General features: G+C 49.2%; 1 protein-coding gene across 2 annotated transcripts in view; it reads left to right on the forward strand.

Moving 5' to 3' along the window:
- Positions 1–15,755, forward strand: part of LOC120390088 (junctional adhesion molecule A-like) — a 34,584-nt gene extending 18,829 nt beyond the window's left edge. The window contains exons 3-9 of one of the 2 annotated variants that reach the window (XM_039512399.1): positions 4,420–4,533; positions 6,120–6,278; positions 8,424–8,551; positions 8,649–8,751; positions 12,443–12,565; positions 14,229–14,391; positions 15,029–15,755. In XM_039512399.1, the coding sequence (XP_039368333.1) occupies positions 4,420–4,533; positions 6,120–6,278; positions 8,424–8,551; positions 8,649–8,751; positions 12,443–12,565; positions 14,229–14,391; positions 15,029–15,083 (845 nt within the window). In that variant the 3' untranslated portion in view covers positions 15,084–15,755. The remainder of the gene's footprint in view (positions 1–4,419; positions 4,534–6,119; positions 6,279–8,423; positions 8,552–8,648; positions 8,752–12,442; positions 12,566–14,228; positions 14,392–15,028) is intronic. The other variant, XM_039512400.1, reaches the window with a different exon arrangement.
- The last annotated feature ends 424 nt before the right edge of the window (positions 15,756–16,179 follow it).

The following is a 16,179-nucleotide window of genomic DNA, read 5'->3' on the forward strand; positions in this document are numbered from 1 at the left end:
AATTGCCCGTGGTTCCCCTATCCATTTCCATGCATTATCCCCTTTCCTGTCCTTCAGGGATCCTCATCATGAGAACCTGTTACAAACAGAAGTGTACTAATTTCTTCATCTCTTCTATGGCATGTAGGTACCTATGGAGTACTGGGGAAGAGGATTATATTCCTGTTGTATCTTCTGAAGAAAAGAGTTTTAATCCTATCCAGGCTTCATCCTAGACCTGAGAAGATTGGACATATACATACACTGCATCCGATTCAGGATGGTGACGTTTGCCTCCATCTCATCTCTTCAGGCTCAAGGCTGGTTGGTGGCTTTCTGCTGACATGACACGTCCTTCCACATCGCCATCCATCCGGCTCACAGGAAGCACGTAGGGCTCACAGTGGGGGCCCCATCATTATCAGTGCAACGTTCTGCCCTTTGGACTCTGTGGCACTGAGTCTTCACAAAGTGCCTCGCGGTAGCAACAGCCCATTCACGTGTACCCTCAGCTCGACGGCTGGGTGATCGGGGGCAGATCCCAGGAGGAAATGGCAGAAAGCCTGGACTACACACTATCCCTATTCACTCAGGAGGGCCCCCTGGTGAGCTAGGAAAATAAATCTCTTATCACACCACAGGCAATAGTTCCCAGGAGCCTCGACTGACTCTGGATCGGTCAGAGCGAGCCTTCCTGGAGACAGGTGTAGTCTTTAGTACTTGGGATAGAATCAAACCAGACTGTGACAATGCAGATGTGCCTGGGGCTATGGGGCCGTATGTTGATGTACACATACATGACATCGCTTGCCAGGTTTCACCTGCGGCTGCTCCAGCTCAGGCTCAAGTTGGTCTTTCTTGCCCAGTAAAACACCTGATAAACAAGAAGGCTGTGGTTCCACCACAAGACATAACAGAACTGAGACGATGATAGGAACCCAAGTGCTCTTCTCTGCTCCCTCTCTGGTATCAGGAACATGTTGGGGAGCCACCTAAACCATCTACAGATGCAAGGAACTTGGTACCGAGGAAACTCGGGGCTCCACATCAGTGCCATGGAGCTCAGGGCCATCAGGCTACCCTGCACAACCTTCTTACGTGTTCTCCCGAATTCCACAGTGCACATCCCGACTGACAACACCTGCGACACGCTACATCAACAAGCAAAGAGGTGCACATGTGTCTCCCCTATTGGGATGCCTTGAAGCTCTGGACACTGCCGCTGACACAGGATTATCCCAATGGCTCTCCATCTCCCAGGAGTTGGCAATGACCTGTTGGACTTGCTGAGCAGACAATCCATGGCTAATCGGGAGTGGTCCCTGGAGAGATCCATGAAAGCGTCAAGATTCCACCATTGGGGAGCTCCTGTGGTAGACCTGTTTGTCACCCAGGATAACACCAGGAGTCAGCATTTCTGTTCCAAAGGGGGTGGGTAGCTTGGCATTATTTCCCAGCACTGTACTTCTGCAATGGAGTCCAGGTATTCTGTTTGCCTTTCCTCTGATATCCCTGGTCCCAGCATGATTTCCAAAATCAAGAGACAAAGCCACAATCATTCATGTAGCTCCCAACTGGCCCAGGCAGTTTTGGCCAATGGACCTTTTTGCCAGTGTCCATTCAGCCACCAATCCTGTCCGGACCTGATCTCCCAGCATCCAGGCCAGATACTCTATCCAGACCTGAAGTTCTGCACCTGACTGCCTGGATGTTGGCTGAGTGACACAGAAGGACTGTCTTAGACAAGTCTAGGCGAGCCTTATACAGAACACTGGCTTTTGTCAAGAATTACGCATTGGACTTAGCTCCCAGGGCAGATGTAAAGTTTGGGAGAGCAGTATTGCAATCCCTATTCGACTGATGCAGTTGGCTCTTCGTTTCCAGAGGGGACACTGATGGCCAGTCACCTACAGTGGAATCGACAGATACTTTTAGAAAACAGACTGATTCTTTACCCTGCAGTAACTGTGGTTCTTTGAGATGTTGCAGTCAGGGCGGATCCCATGAGCCACCTTCCATCACCAGTTTCGGAGTCATCAGCTGATGCGGGTTGTGAGGGAGCTGAAGGACATGTGTGGCCCTTGTTAAATGATGTCGAAGGCTGAAATGTCGTTGCCTTGGTAACGTTCTTCAGGCTGCTCAGTGCTTCTGTCCTTGGAGCTTCAGTGTTATCAGTACTAACAGCAGATAATGCAGCCTGCTCATTCAGTGGACCTCGATGTTCTAAAGAATGTCACCATACCATGTCAGTGGTCAAAGGCACTCGGCCAGGTTTATTGCCTTCAGGGCACAGTCCTAGTGCCCTAGCTCTGTGGTTACAGGTACACTAACACATGAGTGCCTGGTCAGCAGCAGGAGTCTCTGCTGTCCCTGAGGCCACGCAAAGGGTTAAGGCAAAGTACCCTGACACTTGTAGGCTGAGATAAATAACTTACATACCACCTTATATGCTCCATGACGTCTGTTTTTTTTACCTCCTCTTGTTCCTGATGTTTTGGACAAAACATCCCTATTCATTTTTCTGTCAAACCATCTGACGTTGTACTAGATTGGGGTGTATCTGTACTAGCTGGAATATACTTGCATAAATATCTAGTGCCTAGTGCACTAGCAACAACTTTGACAAATTCATGTACTGAATAGTGAACTTACAAGCATCTGCTTTAATACACAGCCTGACTTTGGCTCACAGCCTCTGGTTCAGGACACAGCTCTTGCACCAGGCTGAGTGCTGCAGGCTCTCTGTCTACTACAGCCCTGAACAGATACTGCTATTCAAAATATCTGAACTCGTGCACATGAGACATGTGCATCTTCTGTGGGATCCACACTGACTACGTCTCGAAGAATCACAGCTACTGTAGGGTAAGAAACTGTTCTCTCAAGTAAATACACTTAGAGTCTTTCTGCACTCAAAGCAATACTATGGTAGTTTTGGTGAGTACTGAATCTTTGAAATTCAAGTACTTCTTGTTCTAGAGATTCCAGTGTCCATGTCTCAGATGAAATGTAGATGGAAGTTTGGGGCTTAATAGCTGTTGTACTGGAGCATAATGACGTTCAAGGTGGAGATATTGACTGAGCCCTAACAAGATGATGGAATTAGTACAGACTCTGGAATGGCCTCTGGCAAGTTGAGCTACTAAATCTAGGGTAAAACTTCCAAAAAGTTTGTGGCCAGATTGCCAAATGTATTTAGGTGGTTATTGATGCAGGTCAGTGCCTAGTGGGTGTTCAAAAGCACCTAGGTGGGCTAGAAATATAACTCCCATCGGTTTCACTTTTACAAATCCCAATAGATGCCTCCCTGCATCTTTAGGTACCTAAATACCTTTGAAAATCTGGCCCCAAGTGACTTGAAAATGTTACCCCTAGTGTTTGTGGGTTGTTTTTTTTTTTTTTTTTTTTTTTTTGAAATGTCAGTTGCCAGTGAACTCAATCTCTAGTTTCCCAGGCATTCAAGAAGGAGCGGAACGTAGCTCCACTCTGCTTCGGGCTGTCAATATGATGTCCGTTTTCTAACTTATTGTTAATTTTGGATTCACACTTGCTGATTTGTAATCTAGTAAATCTGAGTTCCCAGTAGATTCAGATACAATACTTGTCCCTGCTAGTTTCTGCAGCTTCACAATCAATTTCCTGTTTAGTTTTCATAAGTGAATTTCTGCCCTTTTGCTGATTGAAAGACCCACATAAACTGACCAGACAAGGCAGCATTGAAACAGACTATACCCAAAGTGCTGCCAAATGCACAAAGTGAACAGAAAAGCTCGTTAATGTTTTTGTTCCAGTGATTTTAGTATTGCATGTCAGCAGTAGGCTGCATTTTCAGACCCATGTGACTTTAAGATGGTGGCCCTCAAGAAATGATAGATTTTTAAGGCTGGAAGGGACCATTAGATGACCTCCTGTATCACACAGACCAGAAAATATCACCCACTTACCCCTATATTGAGCCCAATCACTTGTTTGGCTAAAGCATCTCTTCCAGCAAGGCAGCCAGGCCGGATTTGAAGGCATCAAGAGTTGAAGAATCCATCGCTTCCCTGGATGGTTCCAATGGTTAATCGCTCTTTTAAAAAAAAAAACAACAATATTGTGAATGGGTCTGGCTTTTTCCAGCTACTGGTGGTTCTTCTGCCTTTCTGTACCCAAGAGCCCTTTAGTATCTGGTATTTTCCCCCCTGAGAATGTACTTGTACACCATAATCCTTTTTTTTCAATGAACTAAACAGTTCTTTAAGCCTATCACTGTTAAGCATTTATTCCATTCTACGCTGTAATTGGTCCTGGGTATAAATGAAAATCTGGCTCCCAGTCCATTTTAAAACCAATATGTTCGTGGCTTAGCTCTGCCAAGTGTTTACAAATAGGATCTTATTACATGACATTACCTCTGGGGTGCAGTGCAAATGCTGACTTATTGCTGTTTCGTTCCAGCAATTGAAATACCCTGTGCTGCGTACACATCGCAAAGCGGAACAGCCAGGGTCGAGTGGAAGTTTGAAAAGGGCTTTTCAATAGCACTGGTCTATTATGATGCGAAAGTCACAGGTACGTGAGTCCATTGTACAGAATGTCTGAGAGCCCCTTTACGGTCTCTGGGCCAGGTGTTGGATAAGCACAGGTTATACCAGCTGGTTGCAGCATCTGAGGCAGGGTGGATTGCTTTAAATCAGAGCGCTTTAAATGATCCATTTTTATCTTGTTTTGCATTTGTGGTGGCTTTAACATGGGTTGATGGGTTCACTTGCACCCACAGATATCATGAAACCAAGGGCGCAAAAACAGAAATACATTGTTTCCCAGCCCGATGTGAATGGGACTCCCCAGTGAAGGGAAGGGAGAAATATGTTTCAGAGTGAGCCCGCCCTGCACCCTTCTGCCTCCTTGCTCTGGGTGTTGCGACCTGGTGCATGGGGTAGCTTTACCACTCACGTTTTGCCTTGTCTAATGGAGGGGCCAAACCTGAGTAGTGCTACAGCCCCATGCACCAGGTCACAATGCCTGGAGCAGGAAGCCAGGCCCAGCCTTGCAAGACATGAGCCAGTGACTTCCACCAGTTCAGTGATTTGACCTTCTTTAAAACTTCTGTAGTGAACATACTGTTCTCTTACAAATGTAATTTAAATGATTTTAATAGACTGCAGTAAATTTGGCCTTAATACAGGTTGTAATTTGAAATTTATTTTTAAATAGGTTTATTTTTGAAAATAATTCTATATCCAATTTAAATTAAATTCTTTTTTTAAAATCATTGATTTTATCCGCCCTGATCTGAAGTGAGGTCTTTAGCTTGAGTCCTTCTGAACCAGTTCAGTCTGTAAACTTCCCAGTACGGGCAGGAGGCCCCAGGCATGGGCAGCAGTTACCTCGATTCAGCTACTTTCCCACAATGCAGTGCTTCACATCTGGAAACTAGCCAGAAATGCCTTCCCCTAGTAACAGAGCTGGCCCCTATGGGATAGGTGTTTCAGGAATCCCAGCATGCACTGGTGCTACCATGGCTGAGCTGTGGTGTACAGATGTGCTGAGGTGTTACGAAGACAGGCGAGAACCAACCAGCCATTTTGTATCCTCTGTCCTAGTGATGGCTTCCTCGCCTTCTGCAGACCCCTTTTTGTCGCTCAGCCATGTCAGCTGAACAGTTTGAGAACAATTTTTTAATGTGATTGGTGTAACCACACGTGGCGTTGTTGTAGATTGCTTTGTCTGGAATCAGCTTTACCACTGCTAACTAATTTCTTAAAAAGCACCGAGCACTCGTGGGAAGAGCTGTGAGGAAAGAAATGGGGTGGAATGACCTCCTCACTAACTAGTTCATATCTGCCAGCAGCATAGCATAACAGAACCCATCCCTTAGACCCTGCAACAAACCTCTCCGTCCCCCAGCCAGCTGTGATTGGGCTGGGTTGACTATTGGACATAAGGGCATGTAGCTTCCTTCTGCAACGGGGAGACCTCTTGTTGTATTTGAACTGAACTTAATCAGCTCTTCTTACCCTGCCCTCTGCTCTCAGGCTGGTTCTTGGGGCTGCCCTTCCTCCCCTTCTCCACACCAGCAGCCTGTTCTGGCTCTCACTAGTATTTCTCCACCTCTGAGTGCTCTCAGCCTCTCGCTGTCTCCCCTTTCTCTGCAGACCCCTACAAAGACCGTGTTCAGTACACACCCACGGGACTTCGTTTCAGTTCGGTGACTCAGAAGGATACAGGGAAGTACGTCTGCGAGGTCCTCCTCTGGACTGGGAGCGGGGACACTAGCCAACTAAGCAAGTCAGAAGTTGACCTCATTGTCCAAGGTATTAATGCCGTTCTGTAATTACAGCTTGGGACCGGTTGCCATGGCTAAAAGTTCCATGGTTTCTAGTCTTGGAGAGAGGGGGCCCCTGGGGGCATGTTGCCAACTGTGGGCAAGGAGTGTGTTTTCATAGAGTTGAAGATCAGAAGGGAGCACTATGAACTCGTAACCTGCGTGGCACAGACTGGAGAACCTCACCACTGACTCCTGCTGCAAGGAGGGTGGTATTTTTCCCTACTAAGAGCCCAATGGCTTATTTGAACAATGTTGCTCTCCCACTGATGATGCCATTGTGTGCGATCGCAAACTAGCCTGAGGTCCCTGAAACAAGACTCTTTCCACATTGGACTTAGACTCTAGGGAAGCCTCAATCGTCTGAACCTGGTTATCTGAAATTCTCCCCCATGTCCCTTCACCATGGACCTGCAGGGCCACAGCGGTGCATGAATGGAGCTTTAGGGTCTTCCTGAGAGCAGCGTCAGTCCTGCTGGAATAGAGCCATGGAATAAGGCTGCTTTGGGCAGTGGCAATTATCCTGTAATCTAATCAAATCAGGCTAGCCAGGTTTGAAGGGGTGCCCTGGGGAAAGCCTAGTGCCCGGATTATCCAATGGTTTCAAAAGACTCCAGTTCTGTTGGCTCCGCATCTTCAGAACTGTTGAACACAACTGGTTCTCGAGGAATGCCTCGCACGGGTCAATGCTGTGGCAATGAAGAAACAATCCTAGCTACACGGGGGCACCGTTATTTCTGTTACACATGCTCAGGAAGTCTGACACTGTAACTGTTCCCCCTGCTGACGTGGGCACGTCCATGCTTATGTTGCATTACATGCTAATGCCATTTAAGCAGAGATCCCCTTCATACAGATGTGCTGTCAGTCCACTTCTTCACACGTTGAAGACTCACTTTCAGCACCAATCTGAACCCTGGGTGTATTGTCTGTAGAGATCAATGGAGGCTGACCAGTCCTCACCCCAGAAATGGTCCTTTCATGGCTGGGCTGAGGTCCCTGGGAAAAGCTTAGGGGGGAAGATTGCATTACTTTTACAGTGCCTGCTCTGTGGCCGTACCCAGAGCCTCACTCACAAATGCTGTCAGTCTAGCACCTTTCACCACCGCTGTGAAATCAGTCACCGAATGGGAGCCCAGTGTTGGACTAAACCGTTTCCTTCCTTCAGTATCGCAGCAGTTTTGGTCAAACATTTTGTATTGACAAGTTGCTCTATCAAAGTGGGATGGACACTGGCTTCACCCACACAGCGTCACACCTTTCACCTGTCAGCAGGGTGGCTACTGCCAGTGGCCGGGCTCGTAGTCAAAGCGTTAATTTCTGGTCAGTGACATTTCTCCCCACGCGCACTTGCCGTTTTATGTTGAACGCCGGGCACCTGATTCTGTCTCCCTGCTCCTCGTACAGTCGTTTGCACCAGAACCCCGAGAGCTGCTCTGGTTTAGTTGCATTCCACACCCATTTTGCAGTGGTGTAAATGGCTTCCCAGGGAGCAGGGCAATGGAAGATCCAGCCCAGTGAGTGCCATTAATCCGCTATTGAATTAAAGTGCAGCTAGTTCAGAACCCACCCAAGGAACTGCTGCTCTCAGTGGAATGTGTCCCAGGAGATCCAGACAATAGTGTGGCTGGATTTTAAAGAAAAGTCCACTTCTACTTGAAGTTGTGCTGACATGAGTATAATCAAGCTTCAGGGCAGCACAGGATCTCTGCGTGGGTCAGGAAGGAATCGCTTTTCACTCCTTCCCCATCGCAATTAAAGGTGCGTTATCGGGGAATGACAGTTACACTGGCCTGAGCTCTGGAATGTCACTGATCAGCCCTGGAGCAGTGCTGAGAAAGCCCTGCCAATGGAAGAGGGCCCAGCCACTGACTTAGTTCACGAATCAACCGACTATCAAGCTAGACATGGATGTTGCTCACCATTTACTTCCCTTAAAATGAGCTGGACATTTGTTTGCCTTAATGTCACTTAGCCAGTCCTCTATTAACCCATGACTGACTGGATTAGACTAAATGCAACTTAACAAATGCAAATGACTGCATCTTGGGTGTGTTTGGGGCAGGGGGTCACAGCGGTGGGTTCAGAGGTCCTCTGTAACATGTGCCTCTTTGCCTTGTGCTGACGTGCACAGAACCAGATGGCTCTCCACCTCCCACCTGCCAATGCTACAGGGACAACGTCCTTATGACCTCCAACGCCAAGATCAACAAGAAATTCAGGAACTCCTGCTCCACGATTGACACCAAGACAGGCGTGCTGGTATGCACGGGGCAGAGGGCTGCTTGACTCGTGGGGAGTTTACACCTCTGTCCATTCCTCTGTCTCTGCCTCCCTCACGCCTTCTTTCCCACTCCAGATGAATGAGCCCGTAACCAGCGTTGACATGCGGGATTATTTTTGTGAGGCTCAGAACAACGTTGGGACCTCTCAGAAATCTGAAGCCATCCACTTGGAAGCCAGTAAGGAAATTGGGACTTGCAGAGCCTGCATGTGGGTGGGTGGTTGTGTGCGCACATCTGCACTGGGCTCTTTGGAAGTCACTTGCAAGCTTACAATAGCCAGTGCTGTCACTGCCCCTTCCCCGGCCTCCTGCAGCTACTCCCTGTACCGGCTGAGATAAAGCAAAGGTTGGACAGTGCCCAAGCGTCTTGATGGGAAAACAGGCATGTGCTTTGCTGCAAGGGCTGGGGAGAGCCTGGAACCAGAAGCCCAGTGCGCGGCTCTGCTAAAAGAGCAACCTTCCCGGAGAACGGAGTCTCCTGAGAGCCGACAAGTGGTTCTTGGCATGTCCAGTCTCCTACATGATCTCCGGAGCTGGGCCTCGGTACAGACAGACCCAGAGGAGGTGCACCCTGGGATTGGGAGTCACTGAGGTTGGGGATAGGTGTTTGCTGGGCCCAGCTCCGGTGACAAGCATTCCAACCGTCCCCTCATCTGAAAAGCTACTGTGCCATCAGCCCCCTTACATTTGCACTCAGCTCCTCCCGTGACCTTAGATACTGAACTGGTTGGGTTAAAGCTGAAGCTGTAACTCAACATATTGAAACTGAGCTGAAGGCTTTAGACTGTCTACATTGGTGCTAAATGGGGTTTTCGGTTGGGTTAAACTCAGGGGGAAAAAATGTTTTCCCTAGTATCTACACAGTGTCCGTCCTGGTATAACTGCTGTGAGGCAGTGGGGGTGTGGTGATTATTTTTACAGATGTGGATGCAGTTATACTTGTATGAGGGTGCCTCATACTGGGATGACTTATTCCCTTTCCTGTACTGACGTCGTTAAGCTGGGACAACTCGTGGGTGTAGACCGAGCCCCTTGGCTAGACAAGGTCTGCACTACAGCCCGACCTGCTGATGTGACTGTGGAGGTGGTAAGCTGCATCCACACTGGGTGGGGTTTCACATGGGTTGAGCTACCCCTGTGCCTTTTTTAAACCTTCCCCCTCGTCTAGAGAAAGCTGCAGGTGCTGGAGCAATACTGGGAGATCTCCCCGCAATAACCCTCGGTGCTGGACGAGGCCATGTCTACAGGCCCATGGCCAGCTGTGGGGAAAATTCACCCCCACGCTCTGTATCCAGGCCCATCTCTAGCACCTCTCTCTGCCCTTGGATACAGCCCGCAGCACTCAGAGGGGTTGCACCCAACTTTACGGTGTGTGAACAAGAGCAGAATTTGGTGCACCCCCCACCCCTCCGGTGACTTGCACAGCTCCAGCATGTCAGGAGCAAATGAATCCTGTGTCTGGAAAATCAATGGTTAAAGGAACAACCTGGCTCTGCTGTTGCCTTGTAGGGGCCAGATTTTGCCCACGAGTGACTCCTACTAAAGCCTGATTCTTGTCACAGGTCAGGGCACCGGCACCTCACTAGCCTGGCAAGGGCGCCTGCTCCGACTTCCAGCTCCCCCGGTTATCATCTCCCTTGGGTGGAGACATGAGTGTCTCTCCTTGCTGGCTGGGGTCTCTCCAGGCTGCTGCAGCTCCCTCCCTTCCCTGTGTTAGTCTGCCGAAGCAGGCCTGCTGGCTTTCCCCTTGGAGACTAATAACAGTGGAATTGCTACAATTATAAGTTACCGCATGGTTCTTCAGTGCTTAATTGGTAATGAAAGCAGTGCTGGGGCTCATAGACGCTGATTCAGTGGGTGAGCATCCATGGTAGAAAAACTAGCGGGTGGTTAGCACCCACCGGCAGCCAAGCTCTCCTTACCTCCTCCCCTGAGTGCGCTGTGTCCCTGTTCCTCCACCTACCTCCCAACGCTTCCTGCTGCCTAACAGCTGTTTGGCAGTGCTTTGGACTTTCCAGGAGGGAGTGGGAGGAGCGGGGATGGTTGGTGCTCAGGGGAGGAAGTGGAGAAAAGGTGGGGTGGGGACTTGGGGGAAGGGGGTGGGGTGAAAGTGGTGTAGAGGTGGGAAGGGGCGGGGCCAGGACAGGGAGGGGTCAAACACCCACCTGGCAAAGGGGAAGTCAGCTCAAGCAATTTTTTATTTTCATAACTAATGTGCCAGGCCCGGAGGTGCCGGGGCTCTGAACTGCTAAGCCCTGGCACTAATTAGGCACTGCAGTTCTTCCTACATGAGCCTATTAATTTTTAAGGCAAAAGCATTGCAGAGAACATATGAAAAAAATAATTAAATCTAAACGCCTGCTAATAAGCTTCCCAGAGATCACCCCCTCCAATGTAGGCTCTGATAGGAGCAGCCCTTCCCAGCCCCGCCCAGGGGTTTCCCTGCGGTGTCAAGTTAATCCTGCTCTTTGCTCAGAAGAGAACACTGAGAGTCACTCCTTTATCCAGTTGGGTTCTTTGAAATGACCTTGGACAGATAATCCACCAGACAACATGATCTCTGCTCCAAGTGCAGCTTCTAAAGCAGTGGTTCCCAAACTGGGGTTTGCAAACCCCTGGGGCTTCGTGAAATGTTATAGGGAGTTCTTGGGGGGGGGGAGGAGAATTCCCTAATGGCAGACAGAGCTGTCCCTAGGGATCCTGGGCAGCACAGGGCCAGTAGCCTGGAGCCTCTGGACTTCCAAGAGCTAAGCAGCTCAAAGCAAGCATCTCTCACACTGAGGAGATTTAAATGTCAAGACTCCTTATAAGAAATGGAAAGGAAGGCAATGTTTTTTGCTTTTTTTAAATTAAATAGGCAGCTAGTATTTTTTTTAAATTATGAGGAACAAGTTTAAGCTTTGTTGTAACGTACATTGTTTGCCTGGACTGCTCAAGCCCTGAATGCTTGTGTAGGAGGAACTCTTTGAGTTGGCTTAAATACCTTCCTGCTGTTTCACATCTGATACTCCTTGATGAAACATAGGAGCCTTGTCTTACAACAGGCTTATTCAAAGTGATACAAGCTTTGAGAGTGAGATCTTGGAAGAGTGTTGCTGTTTTCATAATGTAATAAACATACTGTAATGATAAATAATAGTGTGTAATAAGCATGTCATAAAAACAAATTTTATATTTCCAGGATCACTGCTTTTATAATTTATACTCTGGTAAAGGAGACAATCCCTCAAAATAATTGATTTTTAGGAGGGGGTTTGCGAGACTTGACATTTTAGTGAAAGGGGTTCACAGGTTGTTAAAGTTTGGGAATCACCGTTCTAAAGGGTAGATGGAGGTGGGTCGTTTGCATTTCCCTCAGCCTCAAAGTATCCCCTGGGAAATCCACTTCCCATGTATTGCCCCAAAATGTCCCCATAAGTTTCTAATATTGTCCAGAAATTGTATTAGTCAAGGCCATCCTCCCAGAGAAGTGCTGTACAATCCCTGGACTCCCAAAATACTCACTCTAAACTGACCAATTTAAGTTTAATTCCAGTTTTGCCCAAGAGATTGTGTAAATCAGAATTCTGACAGATATGACACAGGCCCTTTTATACGGCACTGGCCCTGGTGGTGTAAAGGGGTGTAAAGTTGAGTTTCTCAGTGAGAGCCGTGTACAGGGCCTCAGTGCAGCTAGGAATCATCTCGCACGGGGAGTAGACTAAACCATCAGAGGAGCTGCAAGGGCTGATCTGCAGCCTGTGCATGATCCCCCCCCAACTCTCTGTCCCTGTGATGCGGGGAGCAGAGGGGTTTGCCCCAGGCTGATTGGGGAGGAGGCTTGCGAGGGGAGCGGAAGAAATAACGGCTGGTTTTTGCTTTCCACAAAGAAAACGTCATTTCCTACAAGGACATGAAAGTGCTGGTCGACAGCGGGAATGCTCGGATTATCGACGTGCGGTTGCCGGAGGAGGTGGCGAACGGCCGTATCGCCAACTCGGTCAATATTCCAGGTGAGGGGTTGCTGTGGGTGCCAGCAACCAGGGCTTCGATTGCATGTAGACCAGGGCATGAGCGGTCAGGCCTAGCGATCAGAGTCAGCCAAGGGTCAAAGCTGGAGTCAGGAACCGAGCAGGGCTGGAAACAAGGTGGGTACAGGAGTGATCACTGCTGCAGGCAGAAGCATGGAGGAGTCAGCGACCTGTTGCTGAATTGGAATGCAGATCCGTAGTCTCCTTGCAGCCAGTGGAAGAGCCTCAGGTCAGCAGCAAGGACTCATGTATCAGGAATGATGGGCCTAGCACTAGAGCCCTGGAGAAAATGGAGTCAGTAACTCAGCAGGGGGCGCTCTTTCCTCCCTGCTCTCCAGTGTGCCGGAGGTGCTGTGCTGGGGAAGTGACATGAGACCAAAGCTGGATCATTAGAGACCCTACGTGTGCACAAGCAGATGGGTGTGCAGAGGGCTTTCCCTTCACCCCTTCCCGTGGTTCTTGTCACACAGACAGAAAGCAGGAGACCACAAGTCCGACGTGCAGGCAATGCCGTGTTTGTTTGGGGTTAGTTTTAAGGCAGCATGTCAGTAACTGACACTGCAGAGCCTTGTTTCCCAGTGTTCCGTGCTCTCCCTGCTTCAGCAGGCAGAATTATCCCTGAAATGCAGGTGTGGGGCCCCACCCCTTACAGTTGAGGGTCATGTTCCGTTTTGGGGGTCAGGAGTCTGGGGGTTTTGTCCCACCTCTTTTGTATCCCATGGGAGGGGTGAGGAGTGAGGTTGTGCTATGGTCAGGAACAGGGGCTGCTTTTTTTTGGCCTTTTTGTTTTTTATATCTCCCCCTCCTCCCCCCCCCCCCCCCCCGCAATCCCCTCTTGCCCCTCCCGACCGGTTGTTTGATTTTCCTTTAAGATGGAGGTTGAGGCAGTGTTAACATGTGCGCTCCTATATTATACTCTCATTACCCCCAGTAACACTTGAACTGTTCTTATCTGTTCCCGTTACATTTATTAGTATATCTGGCTATGCAGAAGCAACATGCCCAGTGTCCTTTGTTTACACATATTAGTAAGAATATAAATGTATCAAAAAATTAAATGAGCAAACAAACCTAAAATTCTATCTCAGGCAAAAATACAGGCCTGAATTGTGCATTATTACTAGCACTCCTAACAGGGTGTAACCTGGCCAAATTCCAGCTCAGCAAATTCTCTTCTTCCTTAAACTACCTTGGTGGTTTTAAATGGATGCAGGTGTCTACTTTACTTCCTGTCCTAAATGGACGTGCAGAGTTTCCATGTCTTGCTCATTTGCTGTGTTTCACCACAGAGGGTGCTGCATTTCAGGAGTGGGAAAAGCAGTGGCTTGTGTCCCTTTGTAAAGCACGTGGGACTTGCATACATAAATACAGGCGAGGATGCTCTTATGTTTATGGAGCAGTGTAGCAATCACCCACAATCAGCAGCAGCAGCAGGGTTTAGCACCGCAACTTCAGCATCAAGATACAGACCTTTACCACTTGAGCTAAAGGAGTAACTTCATTAGCTAGTAGCAGCAGTAGGCTTTTATCCTCTAGTGGACTAGCTAGTGTCACATCCCCATCTAGTGGAGAGGTGACACACCCTTTCCCAGGGTGATACACCAGCACTGCTGATTGTGATCATCTCTCTCTTTCCCCCAACCAGTGGCAGAAGTCGAGGAAGCGCTGAAGATGGACCCTGAGACGTTTAAGATGAAATATGGCATTGACAAGCCACGGATGGATGACGAGAACTTGATCTTCTACTGCCAGAGGGGCAGAAGAGCGGCTGAGGCCACAAAGATCGCCATAACCCTTGGCTACACCAAGTGAGCCTGCTCCTCCCCCCGGGCTCTTGTACCATGGGGCACCAGACCCTCAGGGAGATTGTGAACATACCACGGGCTCTGTGGGTTTGGAGGCAAGGGATGTAGGTGCTTAATGCCCTGGGTCCTATGGACTTCAGCCCTTCTGAGCACCCCCCTAAGCTCTCATGTATAGGGTTATTAATGGAGAAATCTTTGGGTCTGGTGCAGGAGAGGGCTCAGATATCCCTCAGCACCGATCTTGCTTATAGCGGTGTATTTTGGAGTAAACCCATTGGAGGAGATGGTGGTACTCCAGATTCTCACCAGGGCCACAGAGACAAAGTCTTGGTTAGCTACTGAGAGAGAGGACAGAGCAATTCCTAGCTAACCCCAGAGGGGACGTTCCCGCAGCTACCTTGATTCCTTAGCAACCCTTTGAATTCATCCGTATGACCCTGTGCTGGGGGCAGGTTATTTCTCAAAGTTCTGGGCATAGCTCCGCCTCTGATGTTTTGGTCCCACTTGGGTTTCTGGCCCCTGGGCAGTCACAGCTGGGCTGGGTCGTCTCTTCCACTCCACAGCTGGACAGACCCACTGCCTCTGGATAGTCCCTCCCATTTCCCATTCTGAAGCCACATGTCACTTCCTGTCTCTGCAGGGCCCGTAACTATGCAGGCAGCTACAAGGAATGGTCTGAGAAGGAGGGGAACTGAAGTGGGAACGACTCTGCGAGGGCTGTTGTCTGTCCCTCCACGCCCAGCAGCTGGCTTGGCCCTGAGGACTTTCTTCGCTTCCTTGCTGCAACATCGTCCCGTTGCTGCTGACGCCCGGTGCTGGGATGGCAACGCACTGGGCCCTGATGGGCTCTTGGCTAATGCACCTCTGCTTTCTGCCTCACTTTCTAGCCCAGTGTCTCACCTGCTCCATATGTAGTCACCCCCCCCTGCCCCCGACAGCAGCTGGGAGGGTTCAGATATCTACATCCCCCCCCCCCCCATGGAATCTGGGACCCAATCCATATGCTTCCCATGGGGTAAGTCCTTTGCTCTTAAGGAGGTAGATTTGATGGTCATTTTCCTACCCCACCTCATTCTCCAGCTGAATCTGCTGCTTCCAGCTGTAGCCTGTTTCTAGAACATGCTGGGTGCCCCTCAGCCACCTCTGCCCAGGGGATTTTCTCTGCAGCCACGCCTGGAAAAGAGAGCTCTCTAGCATTTCCTCTGATGTAGTACCTGGCTCTGGTAAGGGGTGGGACATGTGTGAAGGAAGGAAGAATCCCAGGCACTGCTACAGGCTGGGGACTGACTGGCTAAGCAACAGTTGCCCAGAAAAGGACCTGGGGATTACAGTGGACCAGAAGCTGGATATGAGTCAGCAGTGTGCCCTTGTTGCCAAGAAGGCTAATGGCATAGTGGGCTGCATTAGTAGAAGCATTGCCAGCAGATCGAGGGAAGTGATTATTCAGCACAGGTGAGGCCATATCTACATAAGAATGGCCGTACTGGGTCAGACCAAAGGTCCATCTAGCCCAGTATCTGTCTACTGACAGTGGCCAATGCCAGGTGCCCCAGAGGGAGTGAACCTAACAGGCAATGATCAAGTGATCTCTCTCCTGCCATCCATCTCCATGCTCTGACAGAGTCTAGGGACACCATTCCTTACCCATCCTGGCTAATAGCCATTTATGGACTTAGCCACCATGAATTTATCCAGTTCCCCTTTAAACATTGTTATAGTCCTAGCCTTCACAACCTGCTCAGGTAAGGAGTTCCACAAGTTGACTGTGCGCTGCGTGAAGAAGAACTTCCT

Source organism: Mauremys reevesii, linkage group 24 (assembly GCF_016161935.1).
Source record: "Mauremys reevesii isolate NIE-2019 linkage group 24, ASM1616193v1, whole genome shotgun sequence".
Lineage (NCBI taxonomy): Eukaryota > Metazoa > Chordata > Testudines > Geoemydidae > Mauremys > Mauremys reevesii.